This window comes from Pinus tabuliformis, chromosome 1_1 (genome assembly GCF_031772625.1).
Source record: "Pinus tabuliformis cultivar Carrire ecotype Pingquan chromosome 1_1, CPIR1, whole genome shotgun sequence".
Lineage (NCBI taxonomy): Eukaryota > Viridiplantae > Streptophyta > Pinopsida > Pinales > Pinaceae > Pinus > Pinus tabuliformis.
The window spans coordinates 29,517,154-29,540,996 of NC_142297.1; the positions used below are offsets into that span (position 1 = coordinate 29,517,154).

General features: G+C 37.2%; 1 protein-coding gene and 1 pseudogene across 2 annotated transcripts; both read left to right on the forward strand.

Moving 5' to 3' along the window:
* The first annotated feature begins 914 nt into the window (after positions 1-914).
* Positions 915-23,288, forward strand: LOC149211438 (uncharacterized; annotated as a pseudogene). The gene is made up of 6 exons (XR_016250708.1): positions 915-1,128; positions 20,961-21,046; positions 21,243-21,359; positions 22,030-22,223; positions 22,434-22,509; positions 22,601-23,288. The product of XR_016250708.1 is annotated as an uncharacterized LOC149211438 (transcript).
* On the forward strand, positions 11,773-12,931 carry LOC149211439 (uncharacterized). Its single transcript, XM_089393101.1, has 2 exons — positions 11,773-12,050; positions 12,194-12,931. Exons 1-2 carry the CDS (start codon positions 11,895-11,897, stop codon positions 12,929-12,931), a joined length of 894 nt encoding a protein of 297 aa, XP_089249227.1. The 5' UTR covers positions 11,773-11,894.
* Positions 23,289-23,843: the final 555 nt, after the last annotated feature.

The following is a 23,843-nucleotide window of genomic DNA, read 5'->3' on the forward strand; positions in this document are numbered from 1 at the left end:
CAATAGTGATACCCCGAGAAGGATGAGGAAATGATTTGTGCTATATGGGAAAAGCTGAAATATTTGAAATTGGTCCACTCATCCCTTCTTGTTATCCCAAAAATCCTTAAGAACATTCCATGTAATAGTTTGTTGACATTCCAAGAATACAAATGACCTTCACGCTCATTTATCAATCCTCATGAGACTCGAACAAAATCATCCAAAACAAATATGAAGTACCACACTATAATGAAAGGGACACTACTAAAAAGGATCGCGTCATCAGTGAACTAGGTATGATTATACTTTGTATACCTTTTGAGAATCAAATTCCAAGAAGGGAGTGGCATCTTCATTGAAATTCTAGCTTCCTACTCAAGGATTCAACCATGATAATGTAAAGAATGGGGGAGACAAGCCAGCCTTGTTGCCCGAGGCCCTTGGAAGCTTTAAAGGAATCAATCGTAGATCCATTAATAAGGGGGAACAATCGAGAGCCTAGAAATGCAAGCACTAATCTGAAATATAAAAATAGAAGAGAATCCCATTTGTTTTTAAATATCAAAGAGGAAAGAATGACACACACAATCAAAGACTTTGGCTCTATCTAACTTTATGACCATCCCTTTGTCTCCTCTGGACTTGTTGGAGTGTATGGATTCCTATACTAAGACAAAATTGTCCATTAAATGCCTCTTACTAATGAACCCTCCTTGATTTTCAAAGACCATAATGGGAAGAAGAAGAACTAGTCTATGAGCAATAATCTTTTTAATAATATTATATGTGAAATTACAAAGAGAAATAGGTTTCAAGAGAGAAAAAGAAGAGGGTCTTACATCTTTAGAAACCAAACCAAGGACTAGACGTTTCTTACTGCTTAGAGTTAGAAGAGTTGCCAGGCTTTGAACATTTGAAGTCCTTGATGAAGTTGCAGGCACGGTGTTGTACGAAGCTGAAGAGAATAAAGGGGTTGGCACAACTGGCACAGCTTCGAGAACTAGATGTTTCTTTATGCCCTGAGTTAGAAGAGAGGCCAGATGTTGAATGTCTGCAGTAATTGGTGGTGTTGAAGGCCTTGCATGAAGTTGAAGAGCTTTTGGGAATTGTCTCGATTCACAAGTCCGTCAGACCTGAAAGTGGAAGGTATATGCCAAGACTATGTTCCAAAAGCATCCTATCGAAGCAAAAATCTTGAATAGTTTTTATATGGTGCAGTTTAGTTGAATTTTTATTTGATGCTTTTTATTGGTTGGAACTTCGTAGTGTTTGTTATTGTAAGTCCCTGATTTGTATGTGGATCAGTATTAGTTTAACATTGATAGTTGAACATCAATAGTTTAATATTGATCATGATCAATTCAGTTTATAAGGTTTAATTTAAAAAAAAAAAAATTTCAATTAATTTCAAGCCTTTAAAAATTTAATTAAAAGGTCTTATTACCCTTTACAATGCTATGTGGATAATTGATAATTTATCTTAATTTACAATGCTCTTTAAAAGGTCTTATTACCCTTTACAATGCTATGTGGATAATTGATAATTTATCTTAATTTACAATGCTCTGTGGATAATTGATAATTTTATCTTAATTTACAAATAAAATTGCAATATTCATGGCATAATTTTTAAACATCAATACACTAAACTTTTCAAAAATCTGGAAAGTATTAAAAATCGTCCACGAACCAGTCAGGCAGGTGCCGATAATCGTGAAGATGGTAGTCATCCTGAAGTGGTGATTCGTTGCTGGCCAATCACTTCAACATGATATGATGCTCTTCCTCAGCACAGAATGACTTGAACAGAAACGACGCACAATGCTCTTTGTCACCACAAACTATTCACTAGCAATTGTCCCAAAAGGTACAAAGAGAGGCTGATAGGATTATTAATTTGGAATGGTAAAATTTAGTAGAAAAATATTGCAGAGGGAAATCTCATGATATTACAGAATGAAATCCCATCCCATTACAAGTAAAACTGAGAAATTTCATATACCACAATACAAGTAAAACTGAAACCAATCTTGTAGAGTGAAATCCCATCATATTACAAAATGAAATCTCATTATATAGGATTTATTAGGGTCATTACAGAGGAAATTAGCATAAGTGGAGAGCTGATTCAGAAGGTATGACATGGACACTGTAGATTGAATCCCTTAATCTTGTAGAGTGAATCCCATCATATTACAGAATGAAATAGAAGTCTAAAGGATTTATCAGAGACATTACAAAGAACGCTATCACAGTGGAGAGCTGCTTCACAAGGCGGGACATGGATTCTGCTTATTCACCATAGAAACTCTTGTTGTTGAAGATGAGAAGCAGCACAAAAGTAATTCATTCCACAACTACTACAAACTTACAACAATATTAACATCCTGCAAATATTCTCATCTATGAGGAGCTCTGGGGGCCTATAGATTACAAGAGAATAGCAGAAATTCTTCACTAAACATGTTAGTAGCGTACTGATGATCTTGGCGGTTGGAGACAGAACTGGTGTTGAAGCTCTCTTTCCTCACAAACCCAGCAGGGGCTTTCTTGTCATAATTCTGAGTACAAAATTTGACTGTCATTTTCTGCATCTTTCTATTTATATACATTGTTTGAACTCCTGTACAAAATTTCCCACAGAAGAGAAACAAAAGATATTACAATCATATTGTAAGAGAAACAAAAGATATTACAATCATATTGTAAGAGAAATGATCTGGCTACTAACAAATGAAAACCAACATGAAATGATGATTCAAGCACTACAAAGCTAAATCCTAGTTTTCAAAATACATTCTGTATTAACTGCATGTGGGCATCAGACTGTCCTTGTACAGTGACTTAAGCTATTTGGCTAGCAAGAAATGAAAAGAATTCAAAACAAAGATGTTATTACTAATCAAGTTTGACACAAGAATAGATATGCATATTAAGGGACACAGCCACCTTTAAAGGAAAAGAAACAAATAATACTAAGATCCCCAGATATATATATAACAATAGTGTGGAGTTATTTCAACGAGGCTTGTCAAGGTAATCCCAGCTATTGTGGATCATGAGGCATTACTTTAAGACACAATTACGAGATCAGTTTCAAAGCAGAGTTGTAGGAGATGGATCAAACAACAAAGCAGAACTTTATGCTTTTTGGTAGATTCTGAAAATAGCAATAGAGAAAGGTTTAAATTGTCTACAGGTGATAAGAGATTCCAAACACATTGCAAAGAGGTCAAATGGAAATTTCAATCAGGAAAATTTGCAGCTCGCCCATCATTGGACGGAATCAGAGAAGCAAGGAAAAATTCCATGTCATTATCTTTTCAGCATGTCTGCAAGGGATAAATATGAAGGCTGATATATTGTCCAAGTAAGCACTGAGGATGCAGAACAGATGGATGGAGATGATTGAATACCCCATCTGGACCTTCTCATTCAATCTATTTCTAATCAAGCTATTATAGTAATGACCTTTTGGATGGCTGTTTTGGAAGCAGTGTGTTGTAAAATTTCCATGTTTAAGAAACTGATCGTAAGTAGTTTTCTTTGGTGTCTTGAAAAACCTGGAGGATTGCATTAGGTGAAGGCTTTGAAATTTCTTAAGAGTTCATGTATGGCACAACACACACATATATATGAGAGCATTGGATTTATCAGAGGGTTGGTGGATGGGAGATTGCTGAAGAAGTTGTGGTCTCTTTCCCAATTTCCCTTTGATGCCAGTTTCTGTGGGAAAACTCTCAACATCCAATAAAGGTTGCCAACTACACTCAAGGGAATCAAGTTTTTCTTAAACTCTCAATGAAATTTTGTTTTTTCCTTCTAGCAGAACCCTTTCATTCAGATGTGCTTTTGCATGTTGCAATCTAGAAAAACTTGTCGTCACTTTCATCGTGCCAAAACATGAAGAGTGTAAGTTTCAGACAATAATCTAAAAAGATTTTGCAAACAACTTTTGTCACGTTTATCAAGCCAAAGCATGAAGACTCTAAGCTTCAGAGAAAATTCCATCTTTCAAATTAAACAACATAACATTACAAAACATGCAAGTCCAGAACATAACTTTTTTTAAACTCACAAAACTAATTTCATTACTAATAATTGGGTAAAAGTTAAAACATTGCTTCCTGGAAGAGGGCACATATAGATATATATTAAAGAAAGGGTTGACACGAAAATAAAACACAAATCTCTGTTCTTAAAGTAGTCTTAAGCATGGAATACAATTCAGATTATTTTTTCTGGCTGACTACCGACCCTAAAGAGGGGAATTAGTTTAAAAACGTTTTGCCTGCTGGAAACCACATTGAGCTAGCACAGAATCCAAATACCAATTAACTCATAAAGTCACATTTAACTTCAGATACAAGGCATCGCACTAGATATATGGAAGCTTATGTAACAGAAACTACACATAATGATTTGATCTTAGAGAAAAGCACAACTCAGCAAAACATAGTATGTAATTGTACCTCAGCGAAGGAATTATGCGGATTGAGCTCCTCCTCAGTCGCTTTTCGTAGCTCACTGATTGATGATTTATCATCGTCATCATCTGCGCAATCCTCTGCCATCTTGTACCGATATGCAACCCATGAAAGCATCCATTTAGACAGACATTTATATTCAATACAAATCTATGGCTTGGTGTATAAAGAAAGAAAAGTCAACAACCAGAGTCGTAGGTTGCAGTAGAGAAACTGAAGGCCTTGTATGGTTGGGTTGATGAGTCCTCCAGAATTTGTCAGGGCACCAGGAGGACCACCATCCAATGTTACTATTGCACTTGTAAGGTTGGGAGGTAGAGTAGCATTTATGGGTAAAGTAGGTGATGATCCCACTGGTTATCAAATGGTTCTCACAATGAACAAGGAACATGTCCAAACTCGTGGTGTTAAATTTGATCCTTATGCATCCACAATAGTTTCCTACATGAAGGTAACCCGTTGGGAAGGAAAATTAGGAATGGAATGTGTCAAACCATATGCAAAAGATGGTTTTCACATTTCTGGTATTAACATCGACATACTGAAAGAGGTATTCTTATAGTCATCCACACAAAATGTATACTTCTAACTTCTTCCTTTTTTCGCAACATTTTCCTTATCTCATGTGCTTGATTAGTTTCCCTTTTATATATTTGACCTTTCCCATTTTTTATATTTTTTTGGTTTGGTCCAATTTTTCGATCATCTTATAGAAGCAAACTGCTTTGTAATCACTATGTGCTGATAACCACAGGCTGGAGTTAAATGCTCTTTATCCGTGACTAAATATTTAAACTTTTCACGCAGGCCAGGAAGTGCTTTGCCTAGGAGACTAACAAGTGGCATAAGGACTCATTCAAACCCGTGTTCATGCATAATGCATTGTTTTTAAAGAGTGACCTGCCTTGAAGAGCATTTATGATGTATAATTTAACATTGTTTTAGGAGAGAATGTGGATCTAGGTTTCACTTAGTCTTATTTTATTGTAAGAGAGTTTGAGCTAAAATTCTATATAAAGAGAAGCCCTCTCATTTGTTGAGGATGGTTGGATTTGGAAGGACATCCCCTTCAAGCCTAGTCAAAAATCTGTCAGGAGGAAGAAGTTAAGGGGCTTATTCAATGTAAGGTTCACTGTTTCTATGTCGTTCACCGTTTCCCATCTCATAGGGCTGAATTTGATCGCTGGAACTGAGTCTGTAAAATCTGTTGTAAGGGACTATATTTAAGGGTAGTTATGCCCCAGAAAAAGGGAAAAGGTTGAGGTAAAATCTTTCTTCTTCTTGATGTTTTGTTATTGATCAATTCATAAGTTTTTTCTGCTGCCATTTCTATGTTTGAGGTACTGCTGCTATCTTTTGTTGTTCATGATTAAATACAAGTTTACTACCCTTTTTTTGCTGGTTGAAGAGACGCACCTTTGGCAGGCCCCTCATCTTAATTTCTGCACTTTAAAGCAGTCCACATGGTTGATTATAGCATATTTGTAATAAACTCATTCAAACCCGTGTTCATGCATAATGCATTGTTTTTAAAGAGTGACCTGCCTTGAAGAGCATTTATGATGTATAATTTAACATTGTTCTAGGAGAGAATGTGGATCTAGGATTCACTTTTCTTATTTTATTGTAAGAGAGGTTGAGCTAAAATTCTATATAAAGAGAAGCCCTCTCATTTGTTGAGCATGGTTGGATTTGGAAGGACATCCCCTTCAAGCCTAGTCAAAAATCTGTCAGGAGGAAGAAGTTAAGGGGCTTATTCAATGTAAGGTTCATCGTTTCTATGCCGCTCACCGTTTCCCATCTCATAGGGCTGAATTTGATCGCTGGAACTGTGTCTGTAAAATCTGTTGTAAGGGACTATATTTAAGGGTAGTTATGCTCCAGAAAAAGGGAAAAGGTTGAGGTGAAATCTTCCTTCTTCTTGATGTTTTGTTATTGATCAATTCATAAGTTTTTTCTGCTGCCATTTCTATGTTTGAGGGACTGCTGCTATCTTTTGTTGTTCATGATTAAATACAAATTTACTACCCTTTTTTTGCTGGTTGAAGAGACGCACCTTTGGCAAGCCCCTCATCTTAATTTCTGCACTTTAAAGCAGTCCACATGGTTGATTATAGCATATTTGTAACAACAGGGTCACGCCTCATTTCATTTACATTTTGGACCCTCTTCAATCTAGACTTTGACTTCATTTTGGCCAAATAGAATGGCACTTGTCTTGGTCCACTGTCCCATTTAATCAAAAGTTTATTTTACACTTTACTTAGGGATTCCCCCTTTTTGCTGGAGGAGGGCCAGCCTGGAGAGAAAGAAGGTGGTGTTGTGGCGACATTGGACAAAACCCCCGAGTTCCCCTCAGGCTGCAATTGTGTCTCAGGGCTTTATCACTTTGAGTGCAGGTTTGGGAGGTAACATTGCACATCCAACACAAAATATAATATTTATAAGGTTAATAATAGGTTTATAAATAAAAAAAAATTAACTAATATTAAAATTTAACTCAACAGATGAATAAAGTCATCTTATACCTTTCAAAAGGTAGGACTCCAATTCTGATGCATGCCGGGAATGAAATGATGCCATGCTTCTTTGTCCATACTATTACTTCTAGTTAAATAAAATAATTGAGTTTCTTGCAATTAAGTTAAGGTTCTTGCTAAAAGTTCCCTTGAAGAACATGCAACTAAGGGAGTTAACCAAATCATATTAGATTGATTAAGCTTGTTTGTACTTACTATTTTCCCTCCCTTATTGTGCCTAACAACTTACCTTAAAAATTTTAGATGCCATTTTAAAATTAAAATATCCTCCGTAAGGAACTCAGAATTTAGCCAAACTTGAGTATATTTCCTACTGTTGTTTTAAGTTATGCGAAATTTCATCACACAAGATGTTTTCATGTATGCAATAGTAGTTAAGATAAATGAATGTTAAATTTAGGAAAACCTGTATTTCTGATCGTGATCATGATCGCCATGGTTCTTCTTGAACAATCCATGCATGCCACTCTTCTTGCTGCAATCAAAATGTCAAAAGAATTTGGGGGAGTTATATTTTTTGATATAAATCTTCCTTTGCCACTTTGGAGGTCTCGAGATGAGACAAGGAAACTTATCCAAAGTGCATGGAATGAGGCAAATGTCATTGAGGTAACCATGCAAGAATTGGAATTTTTTATTGGTGTGCGTTTTATTACTCTGTTTCCACAAACTAAAACAGGATTATGAATGTTTTCTATTTCACATAGATACATAGCTTATACAAAAATATAGACATCTAATAATATTTCATAAGCTAGGGCATTGCATTCAACCTTTATTTGACACCCAATTTTTGTAGAAGCAACACAAAAGTAAGTCATTCCACAACTACTACAAACTTACAACAATATTAACATCATGCAAATATTCTCATCTATGAGGAGCTTTGGGGGCCTATAGATTACAAGAGAATAGCATAAATTCTTCACTAAACATGTTAGTAGCGTACTGATGATCTTGGCGGTTGGAGACAGAACTGGTGTTGAAGCTCTCTTTCCTCACAAACCCAACAGGGGATTTCTTGTCATAATTCTGAGTACAAAATTTGACTGTCATTTTCTGCATCTTTCTATTTATATACATTGTTTGAACTCCTGTACAAAATTTCCCACAGAAGAGAAACAAAAGATATTACAATCATATTGTAAGAGAAACAAAAGATATTACAATCATATTGTAAGAGAAATGATCTGGCTACTAACAAATGAAAACCAACATGAAATGATGATTCAAGCACTACAAAGCTAAATCCTAGTTTTCAAAATACATTCTGTATTAACTGCATGTGGGCATCAGACTGTCCTTGTACAGTGACTTAAGCTATTTGGCTAGCAAGAAATGAAAAGAATTCAAAACAAAGATGTTATTACTAATCAAGTTTGACACAAGAATAGATATGCATATTAAGGGACACAGCCACCTTTAAAGGAAAAGAAACAAATAATACTAAGATCCCCAGATATATATATATAACAATAGTGTGGAGTTATTTCAACGAGGCTTGTCAAGGTAATCCCAGCTATTGTGGATCATGAGGCATTACTTTAAGAGACAATTACGAGATCAGTTTCAAAGCAGAGCTGTAGGAGATGGATCAAACAACAGAGCAGAACTTTATGCTTTTTGGTAGATTCTGAAAATAGCAATAGAGAAAGGTTTAAATTGTCTACAGGTGATAAGAGATTCCAAACACATTGCAGAGAGCTCAAATGGAAATTTCAATCAGGAAAATTTGCAGCTCGCCCATCATTGGACGAAATCAGAGAAGCAAGGAAAAATTCCATGTCATTATCTTTTCAGCATGTCTGCAAGGGATAAATATGAAGGCTGATATATTGTCCAAGTAAGCACTGAGGATGCAGAACAGATGGATGGAGATGATTGAATACCCCATCTGGACCTTCTCATTCAATCTATTTCTAATCAAGCTATTATAGTAATGACCTTTTGGATGGCTGTTTTGGAAGCAGTGTGTTGTAAAATTTCCATGTTTAAGAAACTGATCGTAAGTAGTTTTCTTTGGTGTCTTGAAAAACCTGGAGGATTGCATTAGGTGAAGGCTTTGAAATTTCTTAAGAGTTCATGTATGGCACAACACACACATATATATGAGAGCACTGGATTTATCAGAGGGTTGGTGGATGGGAGATTGCTGAAGAAGCTGTGGTCTCTTTCCCAATTTCCTTTTGATGCCAGTTTCTGTGGGAAAACTCTCAACATCCAATAAAGGTTGCCAACTACACTCAAGGGAATCAAGTTTTTCTTAAACTCTCAATGAAATTTTGTTTTTTCCTTCTAGCAGAACCCTTTCATTCAGATGTGCTTTTGCATGCTGCAATCTAGAAAAACTTGTCGTCACTTTCATCATGCCAAAACATGAAGAGTGTAAGTTTCAGACAATAATCACAGACAATAATCTAAAAAGATTTTGCGAACAATTTTTGTCACGTTTATCAAACCAAAGCATGAAGACTCTAAGCTTCAGAGAAAATTCCATCTTTCAAATTAAACAACATAACATTACAAAACATGCAAGTCCAGAACATAATTTTTTTTAAACTCACAAAACTAATTTCATTACTAATAATTGGGAAAAAGTTAAAACATTGCTTCCTGGAAGAGGGCACATATAGATATATATTAAAGAAAGGGTTGACACGAAAATAAAACACAAATCTCTGTTCTTAAAGTAGTCTTAAGCATGGAATACAATTCAGATTATTTTTTCTGGCTGACTACCGACCCTAAAGAGAGGGGAATTAGTTTAAAAACGTTTTGCCATCTGGAAACCACATTGAGCTAGCACAGAATCCAAATACCAATTAACTCATAAAGTCACATTTAACTTCAGATACAAGGCATCGCACTAGATATATGGAAGCTTATGTAACAGAAACTACACATAATGATTTGATCTTAGAGAAAAGCACAACTCAGCAAAACATAGTATGTAATTGTACCTCAGCCAAGGAATTGTGCAGATTGAGCTCCTCCTCAGTCGCTTTTCGTAGCTCACTGATTGATGATTTATCATCGTCATCACCTACGCAATCCTCTGCCATCTTGTCCCTATATGCAACCCATGAAAGCATCCATTTAGACAGACATTTATATTCAATACAAATCTATGGCTTGGTGTATAAAGAAAGAAAAGTCAACAACCAGAGTCGTGTTTCTTGTATTTCTTTACATTCATCAATTTGTGAATATAACTATTAATGGTTGATAACAAGTTCAAAACACAAAGATGTACAGTACATGACATGTGCAACAACACCCTCAGTGAGAATTCCTATGGCTAAATACCAACTGTGTTTGCAATTGTAGCAAATGACAAGCCATTTGATTAAAGACTGCCCTCTTGAATATCTTGCACTGTAGAGGAAACAAAAGTTAAAAACCCAGCCTGTGTCATCTTCGTCAAGTATATTTGAGGCCCAGGACCTCACACAAACATCTATGTTTAACGCAGAATACTAATGTAAGATTTGGTAATAATAAAAAATGTCAACAATCAGACTTGTGATTCTCTTATTTCTTTATTATATATTCATCTATTCGAGAAAACACAGAGATACAGAGCGTGAGATGTGCAATAAAACCCTAAGAGGGAATGGAGATGGCTAAATACCGGCTGTGTTTGCAATGTACATAAACCACCACGCAAAAATCATCATACAAGGAACAAATGGCATAGGAAAATCCCATTTGATTAAATGTCTGCACCAAGCATTTGTGGAAAACTCACCAGCAAACAAAGGATTCGAACCTGGTGCTGGGCATCATGGGCGCCACCATTATAGAGTAGTGTTGGCTGAGCCTACACACAGCGAGCGACCCGTTTCCCACAGTCAAATTTGACCCACTAGCAATCCAATCCAATCCAATCCAAACAACATACACAGAGTGAGTGAGAGCAGTTCAGTTGAGTTGGGGGTTTCCCGGTCTCTAAGAGGCTCGAACCCTTGACCCAATATCTGGAGAAAACCACAAAGACACCACAACACACAGACCAACCTCTTCTTCGTCATGGGGGGCAACGTCCCACGTCAATCTGGTGCATTTCCTCGGCTGTTTCTCCATTTCTGCAACACATTCTGTGTCCATCTACAAAGCACCCACAAGATTAGCCCTGCCTCAAATGGGTAAAATAAATATACTTCGCGTAAACCCTCGCTGAATTCTGAGGGAGAACGACTATTTTTATGGGATTTTCAGAGCACAAAACTTGGCAGGCAAAATTTTTGAGATTTCGGAGATAGGCATCAAAGGTCTGAGGGACCGGAAAGAACAGAGCTCATGGCGAGGCCGCGTAAAATATTTTCATAGGACCATGAAGGAGAAAGGATGAAGCATGCCCTCCTGGTTTTCGGCCTCGATTTGATCTGTAACCGCACTTGCCCTTATTCTGCGATGGCTAGGTCGTGCAGCATGAATTCCCGCAATACGCAGGTAATGAAGTGTCGTAAAAAGTCAGTTCCCTGAACAAATATGCAAACAAATTGCTCGCTCTATACCCACTAAGTTGTTTCCCTCAACAAATACGAAAAACATTGCCCACTCCGCCAGGTGTCAGCATGAGAATCAAACCTGAACAAATACTAAGGAAATTGCCCAATCTGCCAGGTGTCAGCGTGAGAATCAAAAGGACGACGAAAGTCCCTTTCAAAGGAAGGCCTATCGGCCTAAAAATGGCTTGAACAGAAAGGACCAACAATTCTCTTCCTCAACACAAACTTTTCAACGCGCACTAACGTAGAGACCTCCAACGCAGCGGCAACAATCTCTATACCTTCGTTGCAGAGAAAACTTCTGAAAGACTTAAGTGCTACAAAATGAAGAACTTGCAACTTCTTGATGTTGACATGAAAGAAGATCACTTGATATGCCTTTTGGAGGGGGTGGACTCACCAAATCTATTATGGTTTCGCTGGTGTGCCTATCTCTGCTATTCCCTCCCTCCTTATATTCCAATGGAGAAGTTAAGGGTGTTAATGTGCACGCTTTTATATTGGAAACATTGTGGCAAGAGGATGTGCAGGTAAATATAATTTTGTCAAGAATTAAAATGTTTATTTGCTATTATAAATGGGACACCATGGAATAAAAACGAAACAAAAGCGCTCTGTAGAGGACAATTATCTATTATATTTAGACTAATTGGAAAACCTGAATATAATGCAGACACCTTTGCGGTTGCGGGAGTTGCGGATTAGTGCTTATATCCTCGAGAAAATTCCCAACTCCATAGGACAGTTGAAGCACCTGGAACTGATGATGGTGGATATAAGGGCAGAGCCTACTGTCGAAATTCCAAAGGAATTCTGTGATCTGCGTTCCTTGAAACACTCGGTTCTGAGCATTGGAAAATTGAGATCTCTGCCAGATTTCTTCGGGAATTTATCGAGGCTGGAACACATCCAACTGTCTTACAACTATGTCTTGGAGAGGCTTCCCGACTCCTTTGGGGATTTATCAAAGATACAACACATCAACCTGAAAAGCCGCGGTGCGTCGGCGAGGCTTCCTGACTCCTTTGGGAATTTATCAAAGCTACAACACATCAACCTGAAAAGCTGCGGTGCATTGGAGAGGCTTCCCGACTCCTTCGGGAATTTTTCGAGGCTAGAACACATCGACCTATCTGAAAGCTATGCCTTGTGGAGGCTTGCCGACTCCTTCGGGCATTCAATTAAGAATTTAATTAAGCTTAAATATCTTAATTTAAGGGATTGCAATTTGTTAACCATCTGTGGTGGAACTTTTCAAAATATTAAGCTTGAATACATGGTTCTCCCCGCAAATTGCCGCATCGAAGTGTTGCCTCCCCCTCCCCCAAATTGCTCACCAGTGGTCCGTACTGTTGTGGCTTATAAACTTCGGAGAATGGCCAAGTGCCATTGGAGAGTCAAGCTGTTTTGAAAAGTTGGTGTTAGAAGTGCCTTTTTTAGAAGCTGATGTCTTCTTTCGAACGTGACCTAAGGAACTTGAAGTATTTGGAGATGTGAAGCTGCCAGAGTTTGAAACGTTTACCGGATTCCTTTCTCCTCATGGATCAGTTGATAAAGTTGATAGTGGAGGACTGTCCCTTACAAGAACTGCATTTTGAAACGGTTGAAGGCGGAAGTGAAACAATGACAGACTCATGAGGACAAGGAACATTGAGTAATTTGGAGAGGGGCCTGCTCCGGCTTCAACACTTGGAACTGCACAAAACACAAATATCTGAGATATCATTTCCTACTAGTGTTTGCCCGAACTCCAATGTCTGGACATTAGGGATTGCCAAGATCTGGTGGAGGTTGGAACATTGCCAAATGCACTAATAAAACTGAAAGTTTATAACTGTTCTAAATTAAGGCAAATAGGGGCATTATCGAGGGGTGAAAGAGCATTGAGTAATTTGGACTCTTCGTTTGACAAGTGCCTGCTTTGTCTCCAACACTTGGAACTGCACAACACAGCAATATCAGAGGTATCATTTCCCACGGATGTTTGCCCCAACCTCCAGCATCTCGACATCAAGGACTTTGAAGATCTGATTGAGGTTCGGACATTGCCAAATGCATTCATAAAACTGAAATTGTACAACTGTCCTAAATTGAAGCTGATGAGCATAGCGGATTTGGCGCAGGTGATGCAGCTCCGAGATGTTGGGAATTTCTGATAATTCCAGAACAAATAATGAACAGAGAATAATTATCTGTTTTATCACAGGATCTTAATACAGGGAAGCTAAAATTGTTTTCTGGGAAGAACAGAGTGTTTCACATGCACAATAAAAACTTTTCTTCATTAATAAAAACAACTGTTGTTACAAATTTCTTCCTCTCACAGAGGGATTACAACAGGAACGCTTCAGTTCCACAAAAAAAATTTACTTTGTCTCTCCAGAAAACTTTACACTGCTGTGTGTAAAAATTTTCTTTACATTCACTACTATGTGAAAATTTTTCCATTCATTTACGCTGCTGCATATACCATTACATATTCGTTCTCTTAACAAAAAAACATTACATTTGCTGTTGTGAATTCCCTTTCGTTTTCACTCAACGAAAAATTTCTTCACGCTGCTGTGTTTTCACACTACAAATTCAGCAAAAAACAAAACACTGCTATGTAAAAATTCTTCACCTGTGCGCTGCTGTGTGCTTCCCTTACATTCAACAACAAAGAAAAATTACATTTGCGCTACTGCGCATTCCCTTTCTTTTCTTACCAACGAACAAAACTTACTTTCACACTGCTGTGTGTATTTCTATTTCATATTCAGCGAACAACAAAACATAAAACATTACATACGTTTTTACTTGTGCTGTAAAAACAAAAACTACATCCGTGAAAATAAAAAATATTAAAATTAAAAACTTTACCAACGTTTACCAACCCATAGTAAATACTCATTAATTGTTTTACTGATAAAAGCTGGCGGTCAAAATCAAAACTTTCACTTCACGTCAAGTTCATGTTGCAGTCTTGTACACAAACTCTGATTCGATCGGACGGCTTCAAACCTTGGTTTCAATCGAACGGCTGTTGGACTATATCGCAAGCCCCTTTCTGCTGAACTTTACGTTCCGGGAAAAAACCATTTTGGAAAAACTGCTCAGCCACGTGTCGGCTGATGATTGTTATCGCTGCCTCCGTAGAAAAACCAGCGTTTGGCAAAAGGCGGTGCGGGGAAAAACTGGTGGTTTTCCTGAAAAGTTTGTGGTCGCTGTTCAACTATCGCTGCAGTTGAAATTATCATTTCAACACTCCCCTTTAATTTCAACTGCTGGGTTATCAGTCATACCCAGACATTTCCTCAAAAATTCAAAACTTTTATGCCCCAATGGTTTGGTCAGAATGTCTGCAACCTGCTCCTGAGTTCTGCAGTGTATTAAAACAATTTCTCCATTGTTTACCAATTCCCTGATGTAATGAAACTTTGTGTCAATGTGTTTCGTTCTCTTATGAAACACAAAATTCTTGGATAATGCAATAGCTGAGTTATTGTCACAAAAAATCACAGTTCCTTTTACTTGTTCTTGGCATAAACTCCTTAACATCTTTCTCATCCAAATTGCTTAACACGCTGCTACTGTAGCTGCCACATATTCTGCTTCTGCTGTAGACAATGCTACAATAGGCTGTTTTTTAGAAGCCCATGAAATGGCTCTTGAACCCATGTGAAAAACATAACCGGATGTGTTTTTCCGATCATCTACACTTCCAGCGGCCAGCCCAATCACTATCAGTGTATCCAATTAAATCTGAACATTCTGAAGTAGTATATAAAATGCCAAACCTTTTAGTACCTTTAACATACCTCAAAATCATTTTTGATGCTTGCCAATGTGCTTCTTTTGGCCTCTCCATGAATCTGGAAATTAAACTAACAACATACATTATATCCGGCCTAGTTGCAGTCAAATACATGAAGCTGCCAACTATGCTCTTGTACAAACTAGGATCAAAATCCTTGTTGTTATCCTCTTTGCTGAGTTTTAATCCCATCACTATGGGAGTGATTGCTGCTTTGCTCTCCTGCATATTAAATCTTTCCAACACTTCATTAACATATTTTGCTTGTGAAATAAAAATCCCATTTCCATTTTGTTCTACTTCTATTCCTAAGAAGTATCTCAGCAAACCCATGTCAGTCATTTCAAATTCTTCTTTCATGACTGTTTTGAAATTTTCAATAAGATAATCATCATTACCTGTGAAAATAACATCATCAACATATAACACAACAATTGATATTTTACCATCCTTTTCTTTGATGTAGAGGGTGGGTTCTCTCTCACACTTTTCAAATCCATTTTCTAGTAGATAGGAATCTATCCTACTGTACTACGCTCTTGGTGCTTGCTTCAGCCCATAAAGAGTTTTCTTCAATCTGCACACTTTGTGCTCTTGGCCTTTCTTTTCATAGCCTAGACGTTGTTCAATGTAAACCTCTTCCATTAACACTTCATTTAGGAATGCTGACTTCACGTCCATTTGGTAAACTTTCCACTTGTTGTGTGCTGCTATGGACAGCACTGTTCTCACGATTTCCATTCTAGCAACCGGTGCGAAAGTTTCCTCATAGTCTCTCCCATACTGCTGCTTATATCCTTTGGCAACAAGTCTTGCCTTGTGTCTTTCTATTTTGCCTTCAGCATTACTCTCGGTCTTGTAGACCCATTTAACTCCAATGATTTTTTTTCCTTTTGGTAGTTCAACTAAATCTCATGTCTTGTTTCTTTCTATGGCATTGATATCTTCATCCATAGCTTCTATCCATTTCCTATCTTTAATTGCTTCTTCGAAATGAACAGGGTCATCAACATGACAATATAAAGCAAACAAAGAGTTCATACCTTCATTTGTTGCCTCTTGTTCATAAATGTCACTTAAATTTCTGAACTTCTTACCTCTTTCATTTGGTGTACAAGTGCTTGAAGAAGCTCTTGAATTTTCTCCTTGTGGTGTGCTTGGAGAAGCACTTTCATTTCTCTTTAAGGGTGTCTCTTGCTATCCTTTTGTTGGTGCTGCTGATTGGGGATGTATTTCAGCCATCTCCTCATCATCTTCATCATGTGACAAAGAGTTTTTAACATTCATTGTTTTCTCTATGCTTCCATCCCAAGCTTCCTCCTCAATGAACTAAACATCGTTACTCACAATAAGCTTCTTGGTGGATGGATTATACAACCTATAAGCTTTGGATTCCTCACTGTATCCAATGAAAATACATTTCTCCCCTTTGCTGTCCAACTTCTTCCTTAGTTGATCTGGAATGTGTGCATAAGCCACACATCCAAAAAAATTCATGTGGGTGACTCTTTGCTTTGTCCCACTCCATGCTTCTTCTGGCACTTTGTTCATGACTGTTTTTGTAGGGCATCTATTCAAAATGTACGCTGCACAGTGTACAACTTCAGCCCAATAATCATTTGGCAAATGTTTTTCCTTTAGCATACTCCTCGCCATATCCATGATTGTCCTATTCTTCCTTTCGGCAACTCCATTTTGCTGCGGAGTGTACCTAGTGGTAAACTGCTTATGAATTCCATTTTCTCTACAAAAATATAGAAATTCTTTGGAGATATACTCACCTCCTCTATCAGTTCTTAAAACTTTGATATGCAGCCCACTTTGGTTTTCTACAAGTGTTTTGAAATTGCAAAATCTTTCAAACACTTCACTTTTGTTTTTAAGGAAATAAACCCAAGTTTTTCTAGTAAAATCATCAATAAATGTTAGAATATAGTGGCTGCCTGCAAGTGATGGAGTTTGCATCGGTCCACATAAATCTGAGTAGACAATTTCTAAGGGTGCTTTTTCCCTTATGCTTTTCCCAAATGGAAAACTTTCTCTATGTTGTTTCCCCAATATACAACCTTCACAAAGGCTGTCTGGTTTCTCTATCAATGGTAATCTTCTTACCATTCCTTTTCTACTCAACAAGTTAAGACCTCCAAAGTTGAGATGTCCAAATCTCAAGTGCCACAACCAATTTTCATCCTTTGGTTCGCTTTGGAAAGCCTCTTGTGTCACTGCTGCTATTTCTTCTTTATTTTTTAAGTCTGCTTTCATTCTGAGAGGGAACATCATGTTTCTTGTCATCTTCACTTCAGCAATACATCGTTTGTTGGGTGCTTTATCCATGATGGTACATACATCATTCACAAAGAAAACATTGTACCCCTTTTGAACAAGCTGTCCAATACTTAAGAGATTACATTTCATTCCAGGAACATAATAAACATCTGCTATGGTTTTCTTTTCACCTTTCTTCGTTAAGACTTTTACTTCTCCTTTTCCCATAACAAAAACTTTATTATCAGTCCCTAGTGTGACTTGTGACTTCACACTCTGATCTAACATAGAAAACAGGGCTATGTTCCCTATCATATGGTTACTGCAACCGGAGTCTAGAAACCATATATCTTCACTCTTTGCTTCAGTCATATTATAGGCTAAAAACAAATTATCTTGGCTAATATTTTCTCTAGTGAAATTCGCACTAGTTCTATTATTCATATCACGCTGTTTCTTCCTACATTCATTTGCATAATGCCCATATTTTTTTACAATAGTGACATTGGACATTGGATTTATCATACCTTTGTCCTTGAGCATGATGTTGTCCACTTTGTTGACTGCTGCCTTGACCTTGGTTCTGATTTGGATTGCTGCCTCTTCCTTGAGCATTTGCTGGACTGTTTCTTCCACCTCTGTTTTGGCTTCTGCCTCTTCCTCTCTTGTTTCCTCTGCTTTGACCTCTTCCTCTTCCAAAGAACATCTGGGTCTTAAAGGCATATTCTAGAGATGAGTTTTCATTTCTACTCAATCTCTGCTCATGTGTTATCAGTGATGCATGTAATTCATCAACTGAGAAGTTTGTGAGATCCTTTGTCTCTTCTATGGTGGTGACAATCACATCGAACCTTGAGGGTAGGATCCTCAATAGTTTCTCCACAATCCTCCTTTCTTCAAAAATGTCTCCATGAGACCTTATCTGTGTGACCAGACCAATCACATGTGTGAAGAATGAGTCAATATTATCTGACTCCTTCATGCAGAGAGTCTCAAAATCTCTCCTCAGCAACTGTAGTTTTGTTGTTTTCACTTTTTCCATGTCCTGATAGGCTATCTTGAGAGTTTGCCATGCTTCTTTGGATGTCTTGGCTACTGCTATCCTTGGAAACACACTCTCATGCACTGCTTGATACAAAAAGTAGAGGGTTTTAGAATCCTTCTTCTTATTGCTCTTTAACAGTTCTTTCTCTGCCTAAGTCAAATTATTAAACTCATCTTCATCTGCTGGTTCTTCAAAACCATACTCAACAAATTCCCATAAGTCTTGGGAAGCGAGCAAAGCTCTCATGGTTATTGCCCAATAGTCATAGTTTTTCCCATTAAATTGTGGTAGCTGAGTATTACAGATACCCATGCTAGTGCTGGCTCCAGCTATTCTTGCACTCTTAATTATGCTTCAAAATAATTGACTATGTATTTAAAATAACTGACTATTTTCAACAGTAACACAAAAACTAGCTTGAGAAATACCTTGGATTCTTTCTTGACTGAGTCTTCACTCTGTTGGAGAAGCTGCTGTAGCAAGAAATCCTTCCTTCAGCTTCTTTAACACCTTCAAAGAGCCTGGACAAGCTCTGATACCACGAGAAATACACGTTCATCTGTGCAATGGGTTAGAAGAGCTGCTAGGCGTTGGATATTTGAAGTCCTTGGAGGTGATGCAGGTATCTGGAGGTATGAAGCTGAAAAGCATAACGGGTTTAAAACCGCTGACACAACTCCGAGAACTAGATGTTTCCAACTGCTGTGAGTTAAAAGAGTTGCTGGGCGTTGGACATCTGAAGTCCTTGGAGGTGTTGCAGGCATCTGGATGTGCAAAGCTGAAGAGTATACTGGGTTTTGATCAACTGACCAAGCTCAGAAAACTAGACGTTTCTGAATGCTATGAGTTAAAAGAGCTTCCAGGCTTGAGCATTTGAAGTCCTTGATGAAGTTGCAGACATTTAGCTGCAAGAAGCTGAAGAGCTTACAAGGGGCCGCCGCTGCTGGACAGAATTAGACGTTTCTGAAGAGCTGCTCAGTGTCTGGCATTTGAAAAATTAGACGTTTCTGAAGAGCTGCTCAGTGTCTGGCATTTGAAGATGTTGGATGTGTTGCGGGTGTCTAAATGTGTGAAGATGAAGATCTTATGGGGGTTGGCTGACAAACCTTAGAATGCTTGAAGTTACAGGTCTGCGGCTGAGTGCTGTTTGGGCTCGATTCCAGGGGCTAGGGATGCCGACAATATGTTCCTAGAATCTGATGATACTTTTTAAAACCCATGGTTATCACAAGAAGGTACAGTTTGCATCAATTTCAGTATTTGTTTCCGAGGTACAGTTTGCATCAATTTCAGTATTTGTTTCCGAGGTCGTCTAACGAGCGGTTGAAAATGGTGGCAGGAATCTGGTTGAAAATTTAAAAAAATTTGCGATAACAAGCTTTAAATAAATCCAGTTTTTGAGGGTGGAAATAGTTTTATGTTTAAATAAATCTAGCTTTCGAGAGTGGAAATAGTTGTATAATGGAAATGGTTTTAGTACTATCAAAACCTTGAGCATCTTGTAATTTAGATTTATAAAATTTTAAAAAAAATCTGCCATATTTGATCAAGAGAAATTTTCATAATTTTCCAAACAAATTTGAAAGCAAGATAGACTGTGGCTTTATGTTCAACATCGTTTTTCAGAAAAATTTAAAAAAAAAATATGCCCTATCTTATCAAAATCTTGACAAATTTTCATAATTTTCCAAACAAATTTGAAAGCAAGATAGACTGCGGCTTTATGTTCAACATCGTTTTTCAGGATTGTGTGCGGACTAAGGAATTTCAAGCTTTATGCACCTTGCACGAAATGGAAGCTGCAGTGGTAAAAGTTTTTTTGGTCATGGTTTCCATACATTTATCTTGTTTTTATAATTTTACCTTATTTTCTAAGTTTATAAATATTGGTAAAAGTTTTCTTTTTGGTGAGGAGAAGTTATAATCACAACCTGCAGTATCTCCACAAATGCAGACAACTTATGGAAAAGACTATCCAAGCCTGAACTCATATCATAGGCCAGGGCCACAGGTATCCACGACTGGTTCCATCAGGATTGCACACAACAGGTGGTGGAGCAGGTCCTCGTCCAGGCTACCCATACTATGGTTCGACTGGAACTGGCTTTTAATCAATCAATTTTTTTTATTGAGAAATATGTTCATCAAATCAATGACAGTTAGTTTGGGATTCTACATGCATTAACAATTTAACTAGACTGTGATGTAATACTACTGGAGTCCACTTGATAGCAGTCTACTCACTATTTTAAATGTCCACTGGGTAGTTGTGAATTTTTTATGAATGTGAAGTTATACATTGTTTGAGTTCAATTTTCTGAAATTCTGTTGCAGGAAGAAGAAATTCGTTATCATATATTTCATCAGTGGAGTTTTCCAACCAATGCACACTCACTGAGCAGTTTTGTTTTTATTTGAATGTAAGTTGGTGGCATGCTATGATCTGAAACAGCTAGTTAAAAAATTATGTTTATTTTGTTGTAGACGTGTTGGAAAAGATTGTGCTTGCTTTGATAAAGCATTGCTCTCCTTCATATATTTAAATATATTTGTTGCCTTGGGGGTGATATATGTTTTGAGGCCAAGTGAATGTAATGCATGTATATTTCCTATCAGGCATTTGAACAGCATGGGGAGATTGAAGAGGCTCTGTCACAAGGATTTGGCTTTGTTACATTTAAGCATATGGATTCTGCCCAAAGGGCATTGAAGGAGCCTAGCAAGACTATTGATGTATGTATTTCCTTTGTCAGTCTTGTAAATTTTGTTTTTTTGATGCTTTGTATTTGTCCACGGATATCTTATTGAATTTGAAGGATACTGTCATTAAAGCATTAAGCATGTTTATTTTCCCAGTTGCTTCTACTTTATCAATATTATATCCCATGAAGACTTTCCAGGCATCTTGACCGTTGTTTTCACCAACATTATAGACATGCACATATTTAAATCTGAATGTCGCCCTTCAGTACCTTGATGTTTATGATTTATTTCAAATAGAGCAATCATTGTTTCGTTTGCAGGCATCTTCCCCTGGGACATTGATACCTCCTTACAATTCTAAATTGTATTTATTGTTCCACTAATAATATCTTTATAGTTTTAATTGAATATGTATCAGGTAATATCACTGTTATTTTGAAAAATATTTAACTGATGTTGGGGAGACAACAAAATTTAACTTACCACAAAACCCCAAAACTTGTTTGAAGAAAAATGAAAGCAATCCAACTATTGTTGCTAAAAGTGGTATTCCATTTATATATTGCAGTTTTGTCTGAGTCTTGAGACTTCTCAAATTCTATGGTACTCCATGGTGAAAGATCGATCATCAAACAACTCTGATTCATTATTTAACACTTATTTTTGGTAATTTTTATATCCATTGTTGTTTATTGTACAGGGGAGAATCACTGTAACCAATCTGGCAGTGGCGAGCACAGGTCCTGGTCAAAGTGCAGATCAGGCTCAAAGAAAACTTTACATTGGTGGTCTTTCATATGACACGGCCAAGGATAAGCTTCTAGAAGTTTCTTCCAAATATGGAGAGATAGAAGAAGGTTCAGTTGCATATGATAAGAATACCAACAAATCCAGGTTACAAATCTAATATAAATTGGTTTGCTTTATGATGGGCAGTTTAACATGCTTCTGTTGTTAGAGATTACAAATCTAATATAAATCCGTTTGCTTTATGATGGGCAGTTTAACATGCTTCTGTTGTTAGAGATTTATGCATGTTTTTCCAAGGCCTAGCTCGTTTTCCTGTATTTTTCTTGGTTAATGCTATGTATTTGTCACCAACAGGGGATTTGCATTTGTGACTTTTAAGACTGTGGAGGCTACAACGCAGGCTCTTAAGGAACCAAAAAAAACCATTGATGTAAGTAATAGCTAGTACTGGATAATGTTGGTCATATTAGTTGAAGGGCAGTTGTTGATCTTGACACCTATGTTCTGTGCTTGGCATGCAGGGAAGCACTGTTACTATGAAACTTGCAGCTGATGGTCAGAAGAAGAAGCTATCATCACAACCTGCAATATCTCCACAAATGCAGACAGCTTATGGAACAGACTATTCAAGCCTGAACTCATATCATACGCCAAGTCCACAGGTACCAACCTCTGCACCACCACCACCACCAATTGGTTTTTCAGCATATGCATCTCAGCCTCCATATGCAACGGAATTTCATCTGCTTCTCAATATGGTGTTCTAAGCTCCACAACACCATACAGCTCAAACCAGTATGCAAAATATGCAACATCCCTCCAAGATCCACGATTGGTTCCATCAGGATTGCACACAACAGGTGGTGGAGCAGGTCCTGGTCCAGGCTACCCATACTATGGTTCGACTGGAACTGGCTTTTAATCGACCAATTTTTTTTATTGAGAAATATGTTCATAAAAAAAATGGCAGTTAGTTTGGGATTCTACATGCATTAACAATTTAATTGGACTGTGAAGCAATACTACTGGAGTCCACTTGATAGCACTCTACTCACTATTTTAAATGTCCACTGGGTTGTTGCTACTTTTGATGAATGTGAAGTTACACATTGTTTGAGTTCAATTTTCTAAAATTCTGTTGCAGGAAAAAGAAATTCGTTACATATATGTTATAGTGGAGTTTTCCAACCAATGTACACTCTGAGCGGTTTTGCTTTTATTTGAAGGTAAGTTGGTGGCATGCTATGATGTGAAATAACTAGTTAAAAATTTATGTTTATTTTCTTGTAGACGTGTTGGAAAAGATTGTGTTTGCTTTGATAAAGCATTGCTCTCTTCCTTATATTTAAATATATTCGCTGTCTTGGGTAATATATGTTTTGAAGCCAAGTGAATGTAATGCATGTATAGCAATGTGGGGAATTAATGTTTAGAAACAACATAGAAATGAAGTTTATATTTGTTGTCTTGGGGTAATCTATGTTTTGAAGCCAAATGAATGTAATGCATGTATAGCAATGTGGGAAATTAATGTTTAGAAAAGTTTGCTGTCAATGTGGGGAACAGATGTTTAGAAACAACATGTAATTTTAATTTGGTGATAACATGGGGAAGAAATGTTGGTTTGACAACGAACTTGGTCAAACAGTTTTTGTAACCAATTTAGTTTTAGTTATGTAACGGGTAGTTTAGTTATGTATAACGGTAGCTGTTCACATAATATATCGAATGCCATGTAATGAAAAATCATCATCGAATAAAACA